The sequence below is a fragment of the Caretta caretta genome, chromosome 3, assembly GCF_965140235.1.
Source record: "Caretta caretta isolate rCarCar2 chromosome 3, rCarCar1.hap1, whole genome shotgun sequence".
Classification (NCBI taxonomy): Eukaryota; Metazoa; Chordata; order Testudines; family Cheloniidae; genus Caretta; species Caretta caretta.
In genome coordinates this window covers 130990579-131006520 of record NC_134208.1, presented here as the reverse complement: position 1 = coordinate 131006520, position 15942 = coordinate 130990579, and the positions used below count along the sequence as shown (strand labels likewise).

The following is a 15942-nucleotide window of genomic DNA, read 5'->3' as shown; positions in this document are numbered from 1 at the left end:
ATATAGTCTACTGGTGACAGCACAGTATTGTTTTTTAATACTTAACTCCTCTTCGGGGGTGCAATGTTTAAACTCTCCTTCCTATCCTAACTCCACTGCACCACAAATTACATTCTCAGAGGCCCCTCCTTTCAGTCACATAGACATGGGCATTCTTGGTTCTTTGCCACTTTCTTTAGGGGGACATTATTTATTCCTCATGTACATCCTCAAAAATTCAAAAAGCCACCTCTTGTGGCAGTAGGGTGTTAGAGAGGGGAAGCTGGGTGTATCCTGAGTAGCGAGAGTTCATCAGGGAGCTGCAACACCCACTGCCTGGAGGAGGAAGGGTTACGTAAAGACGTGTATCTATTTTCTTCTGGGCAGTGTCTGCTAATCAGGGTGTTAGGGATTGCCTGCCCCCTGCTGCTAAATGATCTCTCTGCACCTGTCACATTCAAGCTCCAAATGGTTGCAGGTATATCATTTTTACATCCCTTGCAAAGAAGTTGCTCCCTCAGATATTTCTCACACTTGCTCTGATTAGGGGACAGCCTTGCAGTGGCCCACATAACCTTGAGCTCTGGAAAAGTCAGAGTACATAAAACAAAGGACATAGTTAACGGAGACTAGCAGAGGGAATACTGTGCTCACAAAGTGCTTGTGACAACAAAGAGTGAATTTTGTAGAGTGATATTGTAAAAAAAGACTTCTGAAAGTCATGATCCTAGAAACAGAAGTGGGGTTTTTTTGTTTACTGTTTTTGAGGTGCAGGAGAACATTAAAGACCAAAAAACTAGTCAGATTAAGTAATTGAGAAAATGGACACATTGAGGGAAAAAAACATCTAACCCACCCTAGTCTACTGGAGATTTTGTGGCTGAAACGACCTACTTCACAAAAGCTGCCAAGATCACTCAGGAGACAGAATCTGCATAGGCTACATCGGTCCCCCTGATTCTGAAGATAAGCCACAATTTACTGGGACTCCCTGCAAATGGTGGTGGTCACTTTTGTTGCTGCCTGAAAGAAAATCCACCTCTTTCAATAGAATACAGTTTGTGGTGTCACCCTCACTGCCTGAGTTGAGCCAGGCCAGCCTGATGGGCTACCAACTAGCTCTGAGTTTCCCCAGGATGCTGTCCCTCCCTACCACCATCTGACAAACCAGCCTCAGTACCATTCCAGGTGGCTCTCCCAGTACATTCACAATCTATTGGTGCCCTCCCCATCAAGAAACCCAACAGCAGCATGCCAGCCTCGCTTGCAAGTAACAACGCCCACCAGTATAAGTCTGTCATTTGCTCACCAGAAAAGGCTCATTTTAAGCATATCATTTGTTTATTTTTATTTCCAAAGTTTGTTTTCCTGAAACCAATTTCTTTACAAGTGTTCCTGACATTATTTGTCAAACAGGTATTTGAAACACTTCTTCAGAAGACAACATTATGTAACGTGTGTATTTATGCATTATACACATAGGTATGGTTCATAAAGTTTTCACAGTTAAATTTTTTGTTTTGAAGAACCTGAAGACATATGACTGAAAGACGGAGCAGATATGGGATTTTCAAAGTGCATTAAGGAAAACATTCTTTAAGAACAAAATCCATATCTGCAGCAGGTTCAAAATAGTTCCCATTCAATTATATTATATCACCCTTAGGTTTGGTCACTGAAATAAATTTTCTATTTGGAAAGCAGTGGCATGGAAACATTCATCATATATTTTCAATCAAACAAAGATTTTCCTGTTTGTTTAGAGCCCCTAAGGTAAAGAAAATGGTTCAAGCATTACATTTATCAAAAATTGTATCAAAAGTAACAAAGGACCCAGTTTATTCATAATTTTTCCTTTTCAAAAATAATTTACAAAACAAGAGGTCTTGGCCCTTTATTTGTATAAATTACACAGCAACTATAGTTCTTTTAAGACAACGAGAAGAATCTGCATTTAGCACCTCAATCATTGTTCTTAACGTTGGAAAACTCTCTGATACTGATGGAAGACTCTTGTAAGAAGGAGAAATACTGAAAAAGAGAACAAAATTAAACTGCAATAGAGTTTAAAAATTTACTTCAAGGACAAAGTTTCAGTCTGTACTGATTTAGGGCCCAATCTTGGTCAGGAGTTTGCTGCTCAGATCTTTTGCTCACCATGACTCACACCTCAGCAAGTAGAATGAGCTAATCACAACATAAAGGAGCCGTCTGGGATTGCAATAATTAGGATGAACTATGATTTACTTCTCTAACAACCATTATTCATTTTGTAAAATAACCACTCCAAACTGATATACCATTGCATTACTCTTCATAGTGAAGGTGGTGTCAACACTTGTTTTAATACTTTAATAATACATTAATGAAATGTGTGAGAGATTAAAAATTGCAAAATGAACATTTACAGTTTGCACATGAGTATTAATTTTAATACCATAATATGTATACAAGACGATAAAGTCAGTTTGTGTGGTTTCAATTAAAAAAATACAACAAAATATGGTCTGCTTCAATGTTGCATCAATGCAGTATATTTAATGTATTCCTTTCCTTTATATAGTGTTGTTTATATAAGGAAACTGAAATTGTTTGACTTACAAGTACATTTATTATCTGAAAGTGCAATCAGTCTCAGATTCAAATTAATGTACCTGAATGTTTATGCTTTCCTTCATTTAAATAGAATATAGTTCTTGTGAAAGTTAGCAGGTTGACAAGTGCTATATGGTATTTAGCTGGTGGCAATTTTTTAAAAAAATCTGTATTAATTTACAGTTTAAACAATTTAACAATTCTAATATCCTGCTGATAACCAACGGTGAAATTCACCGCAGTACAGAGGGTCTATGCAAGGCTAAATGTACCACATTAACCTTTAGCATAGGCATTAAGTGGATTTTCATTGGTACATATGGCCTTGTGCATGCCCTGTGCACTAGAATGAATTTTATCATGACAGGCTGTAGTACAATAAACTGGCTCAGAGGAAGCATGATCATCTTAACATTTATGGTTTACTAAGGACTATCACAGGTCATATTTGTTTTATATACACGTATACATTTTGTTTAAGTCTGCATATAAGAATTTTGAATTTTTTTTCTTTGACAAGACATTTACCTTTGGAGATTCATCCAGCTTCTGGCTATTTTGCTAAAGGCCTCAGAACCAGGTGCTGTCATGGCTTCAAAATCAACCAACTGAAACAAAACAGATCATCAACAAATAATTACAAAGGAGTAAGAAAGTATGGCATTTTGAAAAGTGCTAACTTATTGTTAGTACATCCATGAGAATGACCAGTGCCTTTCCTAATCTATTAAAAAAGACTAAACCCATGGAATTAGAGACGTACCTGTGTTGTCACCAACGTTCTCATCCTTTTGCAGTGGAATCTAGCATATCTTCTGATGTCTTAATCAGAATTAATGGACACAAGTGATTAAATGCCATAACATTATGAAATCAAGGGTGGTTTTAAAACAATAGATTGCATTCCCCATTAATAAATAAAAATTGGAAGGCTGGATGTTTGTTCTGTAGTATTAGTGGATGGCCTACTGAAGAAATTCAGTAATGCCAGAAATCTGGGATAATATTGGGCTTTTCTAGCATTTTGTATCAATCTAATTCTTCCCATTATGTATTTCTGAACGCCAGTTTAGCATTAGTAAGAACTATGATTTAAGGGTGGGTTTTTTCGTAATTTTGACATGTATACTACTAAACATAGCCAAGACATCTGGGCAACATCAGTAAAAGCCAGTCAAAGTGCAACACCCTATTTCAGTGGTGGGCAACCTGCGGGCCGCACACAGCCCATCAGAGTAATCTGCTGGTGGGCCGTGAGACAGTTTGTTTACATTGACTGTCTGCAGGCACGGCCGCCCGCAGCTCCCAGTGGCCACAGTTCACCGTTCCCGGCCAATGGGAGCTGCAGGAAGTGGCGGCCAGCATGTCCCTGTGGCCCACACAGCTTCCCGAAACTCCCATTGGCCGGGAACGGCAAACCGCAGCCACTGGAAGCTGCGGGCGGCTGTGCCTGTGGACTTATATGTAAACAAGTGTCTTGCAGCCGGCCAGCGATTACCCTGATGGGCTGCGTGAGGCCCACGGGCCGCAGGTTGTCCACCACGGCCCTATTTCATCTCATAAAGGTCAATCAAAAAACTATTCAGAAAAATACATTTGGCACTCTGCCCTGAAGCTTACCAAATTCATGCTCCGGCGGATTGCTGGAAAGAACAGGTTAGTAATTGGCCCTCCACTGAGAAAAACTTGCTCCTGGACATGGAAAATTCAAAGTGCAGTTCACTTTGAAGTGACTAGAATTGGCAGTGAGATTCTATTAGAATTCTTTGAGGGTGTCAAGCATGTGGACAAGGGTAATCCAGCTGATACAGTATACTTGGATTTTCAGAAAGCCCTTGACAAGGTCCCTCACCAAAGGCTCTTTAGCAAACTAAGGAGTCAGGGATAAGAGGGAAGGTCCTCTCATGGATAAGTAAAAGATAGGAAACAAAGGGTAGGAATGAATTGTCAGTTTGCACAGTGGAGAGAGGTAAATAGCAAGGTCCCCCAAGACTCTGTACTGGGACCTATGCTGTTCAATATGTTCATAAATGATCTGGAAAAGGAGATGACCAGTGAGGTGGCAAAATCTAAAGACAATACAAAGTGACTCAAGACAGTTAAGTCCAAAGCTGATTGCGAAAGTTACAAAGGGATCTCAGTAAACTGGATGACTGGGCGACAAAATGGCAGATGAAATTCAGCGTTGATAAGTGTAAAGAAATGCACACTTGAAAACCTAATCCCAACTATACATACAAAATGACGGGGTCTAAATTAGCTGTTACTACTCCAGAAAGAGATCTTGGAGTCATTGTGGATAATTTTCTGAAAACATCTGCTCAATGTGAGGCAGCAATCAAAAAAAGCTAACAAAGTTATGAACCATTAGGAAAGCGATAGATAACAGAAAATATCAAAATGCCAATATATAAACCCATGGTATGCCCACACCTTGAATACTGTGTGCAATTCTGGTCACCCACCTGAAAAAGGATATATTAGAATTGGAAAAGGTACAGAGAAGGGATATGGAACAGTTTCCATATGAGGAGAGATTAATAAGACTGGGACCTTTCAGCTTGGAAAAGAGACGGCTAAAAGGGGATATGGCAGGTCTATAAAAACATGAATGGTGTGGAGAAAGTGTTATTTACCCATTCACATAAACACAATACTTAGGGGTCACCCAGTGAAATTAATAGGCAGTAGGTTTAAAACAACATAAGGAAGTACTTCTTCACACAACGCAAAATTAACCCGTGGAACTCATTGCCATGGCACATTATGGCCACAAGTATAATTGGGGGTTCAAAAGACGGTCAAGGATGCAACCCCTTTGTCCAGGTGTCCCTAAACTGTGAACTGCCAAAAGCTGGGACTGGATGAAAAGATATGGATTGCTCAAAATTACCCTGTTCTGTTCACTCCCCCTGAAGCATCTGGCACAGGCCACCATAAAAAGACAGGATACTGGGCTAGATGGACCACTGGTCTGACACAGCATGGCCATTCTTATTTGTTCTCTGCTTATTGTCTTAATTTTCAATATTGAATTAGCTCAATTTTTCTTGCTATCAGTCTTCTAAACTCATCAATAGTGAAGAGAGAAGCTAGGTTCTGTACTTCCTTTTTCATGCTTCATCGCCAGTAAAGGGTATTGCAAGCCAAACTCTTATCGGTTACACCTGCATAATATTTTCTTCAATGTTTTTTTTAACTCATTGGAGCTTAGTCAACAATTCTGTTGGTGAGCCATAAGGAGGAACAGAAACCAGCTCATTCTCCCTTAGCTGAATTGGTTCTGCAGTGCTAACAATAAAAAAAGAGGTTACTCATCTTGTGCAGTAACTGCAGTTTGTTCAAGATGTGTCCTCGTATGGTGCTCAATTTCCATTGCGCATGCACCTCTTGAGTCCTTGATTAGAGATTTGTACACTAGCAGTGCCCCTTCAGCCTGCACACATGCCCTATGCCTCCTCATGCTGGACACCGAGGCAACGTAGGGAGAAGTGGACAAACCACCCGCAGTTCCTTCTCCACACAAATGTGTCTACAGAGAACAATCCAAAGCAGAGGTGAAGGAAGGGCTGGTAGCGGAGCATCTATAGAGATCTACATCTCAAAAAACTACAGTTATGGCACAAGGTGAGTAACCTCTTCCTCTCCTTCGAGTAGTGTCTCAGAGTGCTCCACTTCAGGTGACTTCCAGAGGGATGAGCGAGCTTTGGAACTGAGCTCAGAACTGAAGATAGTACTGCAGCAGCCAGAGCTGCATTGGATTTGATGACATGGATTAAAGAGTAGAGCTTCCAAAATGTATGTACTGAAACCCACGCAGCAGCCCTACACATCTCAGACACTGGTATGTTCTTAAGCAAAGCAGTGGATGTTGCTTGTGACCTGGTAGAATGTGCTGTCATCCTTTGAAGAGGATGAAAGCCTGCAGTCTCATAACATGTGATACATCCAGATATCCATCCTGATAGTCTCTGAGCAGAAATCGTGGATCCCTTGGATCTATTTGTGAAGGAGATGAACAGCCTGGGTAACCTTCAAAATTGCTTTATCCTATCCAAGTAGAAGGCCACAGCCATTCTAAGACCCAGGGTATTAAAAGAGGCCCCTGCAGAGAGTTGTGTGGCTTTGGGAAAAAACACTGGTAAAATGAACGGATTGGCAAAGAAGGAACCTCCAAGAGAACCTTAGATAAGAATTTAGGATGTATATGTAAAGAAACCTTATCCTTGAAGAATACTGTAAAGGGAGGATCTGCTATCAGCAAGGCACCAATCTCCCCAACTCTACAAGCCATGGCTACTAAACATGATGGCTACTAAAAAGGCCATCTTCATAGATAAATGGAACAGAGAACAGGCTGCCATAGGTTCGAATGGATGTTTCATAAGGTACAATAGAATCTCAGAGTTGTGAACACCAGAGTTTCGAACTGACCAGTCAACCACACACCTCATTTGGAACCAGAAGTATGCAATCAGGCAGCAGCAGAGACCTCCCACCTCCCCCAAAAAGCAAGTACAGTACTGTGTTAAACGTAAACTACTAAAAAAAGGGAAAGTTTAAAAAAAAGATTTGACAAGGTAAGGAAACTGTTTCTGTGCTCGTTTCATTTAAATGAAGATGGTTAAAAGCAGCATTTTTCTTCTGCATAGTAAAGTTTCAAAGCTGTATTAAGTAAATGTTCAGTTGTAAATTTTTGAAAGAACAACCATAATGTTTTGTTCAGAGTTACAAACATTTCAGAGTTACGAACAACCTCCATTCCTGAGGTTTTCGTAAGTCTGAGGTTCTACTGTAATTGAGTACCAGATTGAGGTCCCAGGCACTGCTAGTGGAAAAATTTCAGATCAAAGCCTCGAGAGGTGCATGTTCACCTGGAGTGTGGCCCCTAAGAGATACTCCTCAAAGAAACAGCTTATTTTTGTCAGTAAAGTCAGCAGCTATGACTAACTAAACAAAAGGAACATATCTGATGAGTGAGGTGGTATCATTTTTACATAGTCACTTTTCAGACCAGAACTTCACTTTAAACTCCAGAACCAACAGCAAAGGTAATTCAGCAGTTCATATATAACTCCTGTGGCAGAAGATGGGATGAGATGCTCTTTCATATAAATGTGTTTCAGATCATTTAGAACTCTGTAAATTGCAACCACATTGAACTTCATCTGCAAGCAAAGAGAAAACACTACTATTGCGTGCCCATAAGAGCCCACTGCACTCCAGAGATAAAATTTGCATTCTGCTCAAGCCGAATCTTCAGAGACTTCTTCAAGGGGAACCACAAGTAGGAGGTCACCACTGGGATCTGGCCTCAAAGTTATAAAGGCATGGATTACTGTGGGAAGGTCCACATCAGAGGGGAACAGCTGCAGCCTCAGGGCTAACCCTAGATGCTGAAATATACTTTATATCACAGTTGTCATCTGAGAATCCACAAAAACACAAAAAGCAATGAATCCTAAAAAAACACTGTAAAATTGTAAGCCACCATGGTAAAGCATGGACAAACACCTGATACACACACCAAGTCCTTGCTTATTCCTTCTGCTGCTTCTCCATACTTAGAACTATCACTTCTGTTATCTACGTTGAGCCAGTGTATTTTTATGTAGAACTTGCCTTTCCTTTTGGTATTTTTCCTGCTACTTCTTTCCCACTTGCCATCAGTGCTCCCATGATCACCGAATAAGCTATCACGCTAAAAAATAAAGAGCAACAAGTCTCTTTCCGTAATATTTTTCAGTTGGAATTATTTTACATTACACAAATTCAACTTCTTACTTGTTAGTTAAAAATTAAAAAAGCACTTCAAGGTATTTTTTTTTTAATTAGAGATAAAAACGGACATCTGACACCTTAGTAAAAATCAGGGATTCAGGTACTGAGGAGCTGTAGTTCTATAGCCTTATTGATGGACTGGTTACTGACTGATTAATTAGTTAATATTGATTAATCACAGTGGTCAATAAAGGTTTGGCCTCCTGAGGGCTACAGCATCAGGAATGTTATCAGTATCATTAGAATAAGAGACCCTAGAAACACATGAGAAACTGCAGTTTATCACAAGTCCCTTTATTAACAAATCCACTAAGCAGATAAACAATCCCACATTCACTAAAATAGAATAGCAGATGGACAGATAATGCACAAAATCAGTCACTAACCTGGATCCTCTTGAGAGTGGCATTAAGTTATAGAAGTAATAAACTAAAGACAGGATTAGGTTGCACACAGCATCTGCCTCCTAGGTAAAAAAAATGCAAGCAGGGGCTCAAAAAATACTTTAGTGTACAGATATGAGATGAAGAAACATATAAGAATGTTAGTGTACTTTGTAATACCCTCCATTAAGTAATTATACAATATACTCAACAATACGGTGGGTTGTTTTTTTGTTTTTTTTTTTAAGAAAAATATTTCATAAGTTTCAATAAAATTGAACCATCCCTATCGTGAACATTGGAAGATCAAGTAACTCAAAAAGGTCAAGCTAAGGAACTAGCTTGAACAACAAACTAGCATTGTATTTCATCCAGCATTAAGGCATTATGCTATGTTAAAGATCCTGATAAATCTAAAGCACAGCGAGCTTCTCAGGTAGAATGCAATCAACTTGAAAACAATTCTATTGTTTTATCATGTATTTATGTCAATTCTCATTTTACAACTAGCTGTCAAGAACCAGTCTATGAACAACATTAAATAGTGCTCATCATGGTAATAATATGCTGTGGTTGCAAGCCAGGATAAAAAAAATAATGGCATTTTTATTATGGAACATTTCATGCTGTGTGTTTGGAATTAAACTATTACTTAGCAAAGCAGAGCAACTTAATAGGTTTCCATTGTTTAAGGGTAATCTTTCACTTAATTTCTTCTTACTAGTAGCATTTCAATAAGAGGTGAATTTTATTACTTATTTAGGAACTGTGCCAAACAATCTGAATGCACAGTAAACTGGAATGTATTTTGACAAAAATAAAAAATGATAGTATAGATATTAAAAATTAATTATATAGAGGATTCATGGATTACACAGCTTGAAGAGACCACTGTTATCATCCAGTCTGACTTCCAGCATAATACAGGCCACAGAACTTCCCTAATTAATTCCTGTTTGAACCAGAGAATATCTTTTAGAAAAAAAACATCCAATCTTGATTTTAAAATCGCCAGTGATGGAAAATCCATCACAACCCTTGGTAAGATTCCAATGGTTAATTACCCTCACTGTTAAAAATTTGCCCCTTAAATCAGGTCAAAATTCATGCTAGCTTCAATCAAATTAATTGCTTCCATAAAAACCTTACCCCAAGTTCTGCAGATAGAATTAGTACTTTTCCTTTGGCTGTTAGATCCTTATATAGTGCATCTATTTCTGCATGATACAATTGTGTTCTTTCTTCTGTTGTCTGAGTTTCCACTGAAAATAATATGTTCCCAACTCTAATACAAAAGATTATTTGAATAAATGTCAAGACGCTAATCAAATACTTAAAAGAGGTGCAAAAATGCAAGATAGTTAAGGCTAATATTTCTTCCTTCTGCCAAAACCTTCTCCCATATCACCTACTTAAAGCAAGAAAACAAATCTGCTGCCCACTCAAATGAGAAGCACTGAGGTTGAAATAGAAACATCAGAGAATATATTTTAATATTCTTACTGACAAAGTGGTAGGTGCTATCTGCAATTTTTAATTGCAAATAACTGCTAATATTTTGATGGACGGAAGTCTAGAGGCTTTGGGGATTTTTTTAGACAGAGCATTAAAGTTTTATTTTTACATTTACACCCTTCCTGCACCAATGTTTGCAGACAGGGTGGAAACCAGCCTCTTCCATTAACCACCATTATTTGCTGCTCCTTCCATTTGCTCTGTGGTATTGAGATAGACTAGCCTGCCCTCCCTGCTAGGGGCTCTTTTTAAGGTTTCTCTTGGGTGCACGCATTTCCTCATACCAGTTGGTTTCCACTTAACAGCTTCATGGCGGAGCGTGTGTGCTGGCACCACAAGTAGATGCCCCAAATATGTCTAACGCTTTCTGGTTCTGGTAGCAATGAGCTGCTGGTTGGTGATTTCTCAGGTCTCTTCGTTGGTGACTAAGTCTTTCCAACCAATTCCCAGAGTCTTTTGTTGGCATTTATTTTAAAATGTGTCTAGATTTCTGTTTGATATGTTAGTAGATCTCCAGCTCTCACAGCTGTATGATAGCAATGAGATTAGGTTTGAATTGAAAATTCTTAGTTTTGTTTAGGTGCCGTATATCTTTGATTTCCATATGCTGTTGAGTTTAGTAAATGCAATGGATGCCTTTCCTATCCCTAATCTCACTTCCTTCTTGAGGTCTCTGTTGGCTAATATGGTGCAGCACAGGTATATGAACTGTTCTACTCTCAATATTTTTGCCTTCAAATGGGATGTTACTGCTTAATGTCTGAGTTTCAAGGATGTTTGTTTTACCATAACTAAATTTGAGCCCTACTCAGCCTACTATTTTTGCCAAGTTGTCTGTCTTTGTAACTTTTCAGAGGTGTTACTCAGAAAAAAAAAATTTATCCACACAATATGAAAACAAGAAATTTAAAATGATCTGGAGAAAGGGGTAAACAGTGAGGCGGCAAAATTTGCAGATCATACAAAACTACTCAAGATAGTTAAGTCCCAGGCAGACTGCGAAGAGCTACAAAAGGATCTCTCAAAACTGGGTGACTGGGCAAAAAAATGGCAGATGAAATTCAATGTTGATAAAAGCAAAGTAATGCACATTGGAAAACATAATCCCAACTGTATATATAGAATGATGGGGTCTAAATTAGCTGTTACCACTCAAGAAAGAAATCTTGGAGTCATTGTGGATAGTTCTCTGAAAACATCCACTCAATGTGCACCAGCAGACAAAAAAGTGAACAGAATGTTTGAAATCATTAAGAAAGGTATAGATAATAAGACAGAAAATATCATATTACCTCTATATACATCCATGGTACGCCCACAGCTTGAATACTGTGTGCAGATGTAGTCGTCCCATCTCAAAAAAGATATATTGGACTTCGAAAAGGTTCAGAAAAGGGCAACAAAAATGATTACGGGTATGGAACGACTGCCTTACGAGGAGAGATTAATAAGACTGGGACTTTTCAGCTTGGAAAAGAGACAACTAAGGGGGGAATATAATAGAGGTCTATAAAATCATAACTGATGTGGAGAAGGTAAATAAGGAAGTATTATTCACTCCTTCTCCCAACATAAGAACTAGGGGCCACCAAATGAAATTAATAGGCAGCAGGTTTAAAACAAACAAAGGAAGTATTTTTTTTACACAACTCACAGTCAACCTGTGGAACTTCTTGCCAGAGGATGTTGTGAAGGCCAAGATTATAACAGGATTCAAAAAAGAACTAGATAAATTCATGGAAGATAGCCACCGATGGACCTATTAGCCAGGATGGGCAGGGATGGTGTTCCTAGCCTCTGTTTGCCAGAAGCTGGGAATGGATCACTTGATTACCTATTCTGTTCATTCCCTCTGGGGCACCAGGCATTAGCCACTGTTGGAAGACAGGATACTGGACTAGATGGACCTTTGGTCTGACCCAGTATGGCCGTGCTTATGTTCTCTCACGGTACCTTCTATTTCAGTCTGTTTTATATGTTTAGAATCCACAGCATGTTTGTTTTGTTAACTTTGAAACTCCAGAAATGAAATTGTTTCCTAATTAGTGCTAATTACTACAAATTTGGTCTTTATGTGGAACTATTCAGATTCTTACCAAAATTTTACACTTGTAATTTAATTTTCATAGTTGTGACAGTTTCACAGAGATAAATACTTTCCTAATATAATGAAACTATCTTGTGCATCATCCCATTATGAATGTGCAGAAGGTCTAGAGATTAAAATTCAAAAGGGAAAAATCCACTGGGGTTCAGTAAAATGTCTACCTTCCACACTAAAGATGCCTGCAGTAGGTTGTAGAACACTTTAAATGATAGTGTAGAATTTAGATTCCCTAAGTAATCTGAATGGAAAGAACGTCTAAGAAAATTATCAATTCCCATTATCAATTGTTGTAGTCAGACCACAAAGATCTTTTGAACATGGGCTTAAAAATCACTCTTTAGGAGTGCTGGCTTCTTGCTTCTCAAAGGGGGTATTTACTATCTCAACCAGTAATGGACCCAATGCCTCCTCACTACAATTTACCAACTAGGAATTACATGAGTCTAACTAGTAGGGTATTGCCTGAAGCGCCACAAAACACTCAAAAATCTCAGTAAAATAAGAAGGCCAAAAATCCCTGTTCTGTCCATCCCTACTTTTAGAATGGATCCACTATGATGGTGATTTCTAATCCATTCTGATTCAGAGCACTCAGATCTGTTTTTATGGTCTATGAAGTAGACTGAAAAGTCCTCAAAGCAGAAAACATTTTACTCTATACATGTGGAGATGGCTTGATGAATCAAAACTGTCAGCCATACAGGTCTGCTGATCAGAATTTTGTGGATACCATTATGAAGGATAAAACTTTTCAAAGTGCATTCAACAGCATGAGTTGAATAATAGGGTCACTGTCGGCTGAGATGCTGCACACTTGAGAACCACTTCCAGACTCAGTGAGACTAAGTCATCTACACAAAGGGCCCAATCACACAAGTACAAAATGCCACTAGAACAAGAAATTAATTGCTATTGATAATTCATACTTCAACATTTCTTCATTGCCATTTCCTTAAAGATCAGAATATTAAAAATATGAATTTTTAAAGCAAACGTACTTGTCTCCTGTTATTGTAATTGTGAATCCGTCATATTCCTTCCCTTGATCTTTGAGGCTAGGGACTTTTGTGTTTACAGTAAACCCATCTCTTGTTTTACTGTTAAACTGCTTTCAGAAAAAAGGAAATATATTAGAATAAATATAGTAGGATAAGCTTTCTAGCCACTGTTCTGTAACACTGATTTCTAGAGGACAGTTTTAACAAGAGATAGCTAGTGCAGCTATGGTCTTCTAAATAAAAAATTTAAATAAAAAAGACTAAGCTAGAACTATACAGACAAATGTTTTTCCCAAGCCCCAGTATGATACTCATCATTTGGCATATTAATGTGAAAACAGTAATATAAGTTGTAGAGTCTGTATTTTACGTTTATACTTTGTAATTAAATGAATTACTCTAAATTGCATTCCAGAACATAGCTCACAATTTTTTACTGTTAGCCAATCTCATTCAACATCCTTTGCATAGTTTTCTCCTCACCAGAAGGAAAAACAAAACAAAACGCTTTTTCAAATTTTGCAAAGCCAAAAAATAGTGATTTAAATTTAAAATTGAAGCCAAAAGCCATAACTAATGTGACAATTATAAACCACAATAACTTTATTCAAATAAAGCTAAGAGTCAAGTTCTATTCAAAGTTACCCACCTATTTGAACAACCAGACCACTTAAATACTAACTGGCTCTCTCAATTTATCCATGCAACATTAAAGACAATTGCTCCATTTCCATTGTTGAGTGAATGGCTTTTGCAACCATGTCTTTTAAAATACAATAGTATGATCAATGGAATTATGTTTTGGCCAAGGATTTCATTATTTAAAAAAATTAAAAGCTTTTATTGAGAAATAGCATTCCAATGTGATATGTACAATTGAGAAGGGTACACATGCAATCCAAATCAGATCAAAATCATTGTTTTTTGAAGACCAGGAATATTTGCTGCCAATTCTTAGGAAGAGATCTTTATTTCTAGCTAAATCATTCACAGTTCCTTAAATAGTTGTATATTTTTGTCATCTCTGTACTAATCTGTGTTTTCAAATCAGCTGATAACATTTCCCTTTGTCAAGTACCTCCGCAAAAAGTGGCATCCATTTTGCTTTAGAGGGCCTTACATTATGATTTCCAATATCATAATGTGTTGTACAGGACAATCAAATATCTTTCAATTTTTCCTTCCCAGCCTTTTGTTTAGTTTTACTGGAATTCACTCCAAAAAAAGGTGAGCACCGGGTTGGAGACTGAGAGCTGACAGGGCTGTAAAGGTATGGTCTTAAACTGCCCTAACCCTCAGACAATCCTTAATATATGCTTTAAGAAAGTAACTTGGAGGTGACATTTGCGCCACTTATCAGAGAACCACACAGAAAACCTAGGTAGCAGTGTTTAAGCTTCTGTGAAGACATCTATACCTGATCAGTTTGAATTACCCTGCTTTGATTGGTGTGAATGTTCCTTTCCGAACTATTCAAGTCTGAATATTTTATTTATATTCTGTTCATTTTAGAGATATTTTTTTTAAATCAAGCCCTTCTTGCCATATTCCCAAAGATTTAAATACTCAACTAACATTAGATTTATTTGAAAAATCTTAGAACTAAACCCTGAGCTGGAAGGACCTAATGGTTAGTAGGGATGAAAGAGTAACTCAGTCTCCATGCCACATAATCCAAAGCCTTTTTATGGAGGCTACCAACAGGGTGCTAATAATTGGAAGGGGGGAGCTGGGTTTGGTGATTCTGGCACTTTTCCACTAGATCAGAGTAGATCACCAGTTCATTCCACGTTGGTCATCAGCCATTAACAGGCAACTACTTTTGCTCATTGCTGCTCTGGGCCACATTCAAATCAGTGGCCCTGAACTGAAAAAAAATGTTCCATACTCCACAAACTCCAATTCCATAAACTCTTTTCTTCAGTTTGTTCAATTATGTTTTACACAGTTAAGCTGAACCAGTCATTCAGGTTCTAAATAAAAATCCTCATCACTAGGAAGCCTGGCTTCAAGGAACCAGTACACACAGAATTTTTTCCTCCCTTTTACAGGCATATTTTTCTTTTACTAATTAAAAATAATTATTGGATTAAGTCTTCTCAGGTACACATCACACGCATCTAAGGGAAGGATCAAGCCTTAGATGAGCAGATTTGCAGTTATTTTGATTAGTATGTTAATTCTTTAGAATACAGCCAAAGTTCCTACAGTTGTTCATTTTAAATTAGACATACAACTGTCCATTTAAATTGTTACCCACGAGCTGAAGGTTGTTGCAAAACTTACCTTCATTATGGGGAGAAGGTCTTCTACTTTATGTACATTTTCCAGTGCTTCTCTAACTTCTAGCAAACCTTTAGGATTATTAGCACTATAATAAAACATATGCAACAATTTTAACATACCGAAACACAACCGTCAAACAAATCTAGCATTTTTCAGAACATCCATCTAGTGTTACTGTAACCAACCATTTATGATGGTCAATGGAGTGAACTACTACATTATATTCTATTGCATTTCCCTTGGCAAATTTCCCCGCTCTTCCCATTTGGTCAGGGGGTGAAAATTAAACAATACAATA

At 38.0% G+C, this 15942-nt stretch overlaps 1 protein-coding gene across 3 annotated transcripts in view; it reads right to left on the bottom strand.

Annotated features, from left to right (window-relative positions):
- Positions 1-1301: 1301 nt before the first annotated feature.
- TTC13 (tetratricopeptide repeat domain 13) overlaps positions 1302-15942 on the bottom strand; it is a 95264-nt gene continuing 80623 nt past the window's right edge. Inside the window, exons 17-23 of one of the 3 annotated variants that reach the window (XM_048843919.2) lie at positions 15645-15729; positions 13359-13468; positions 9888-10023; positions 8742-8821; positions 8197-8275; positions 3103-3182; positions 1302-2010 (exon numbers count right to left, since the gene is read on the bottom strand). In XM_048843919.2, coding sequence (XP_048699876.2) covers positions 1887-2010; positions 3103-3182; positions 8197-8275; positions 8742-8821; positions 9888-10023; positions 13359-13468; positions 15645-15729 — 694 coding nt within the window. In that variant the 3' untranslated portion in view covers positions 1302-1886. The remainder of the gene's footprint in view (positions 2011-3102; positions 3183-8196; positions 8276-8741; positions 8822-9887; positions 10024-13358; positions 13469-15644; positions 15730-15942) is intronic. The other 2 variants (XM_048843920.2, XR_007355731.2) reach the window with 2 other exon arrangements.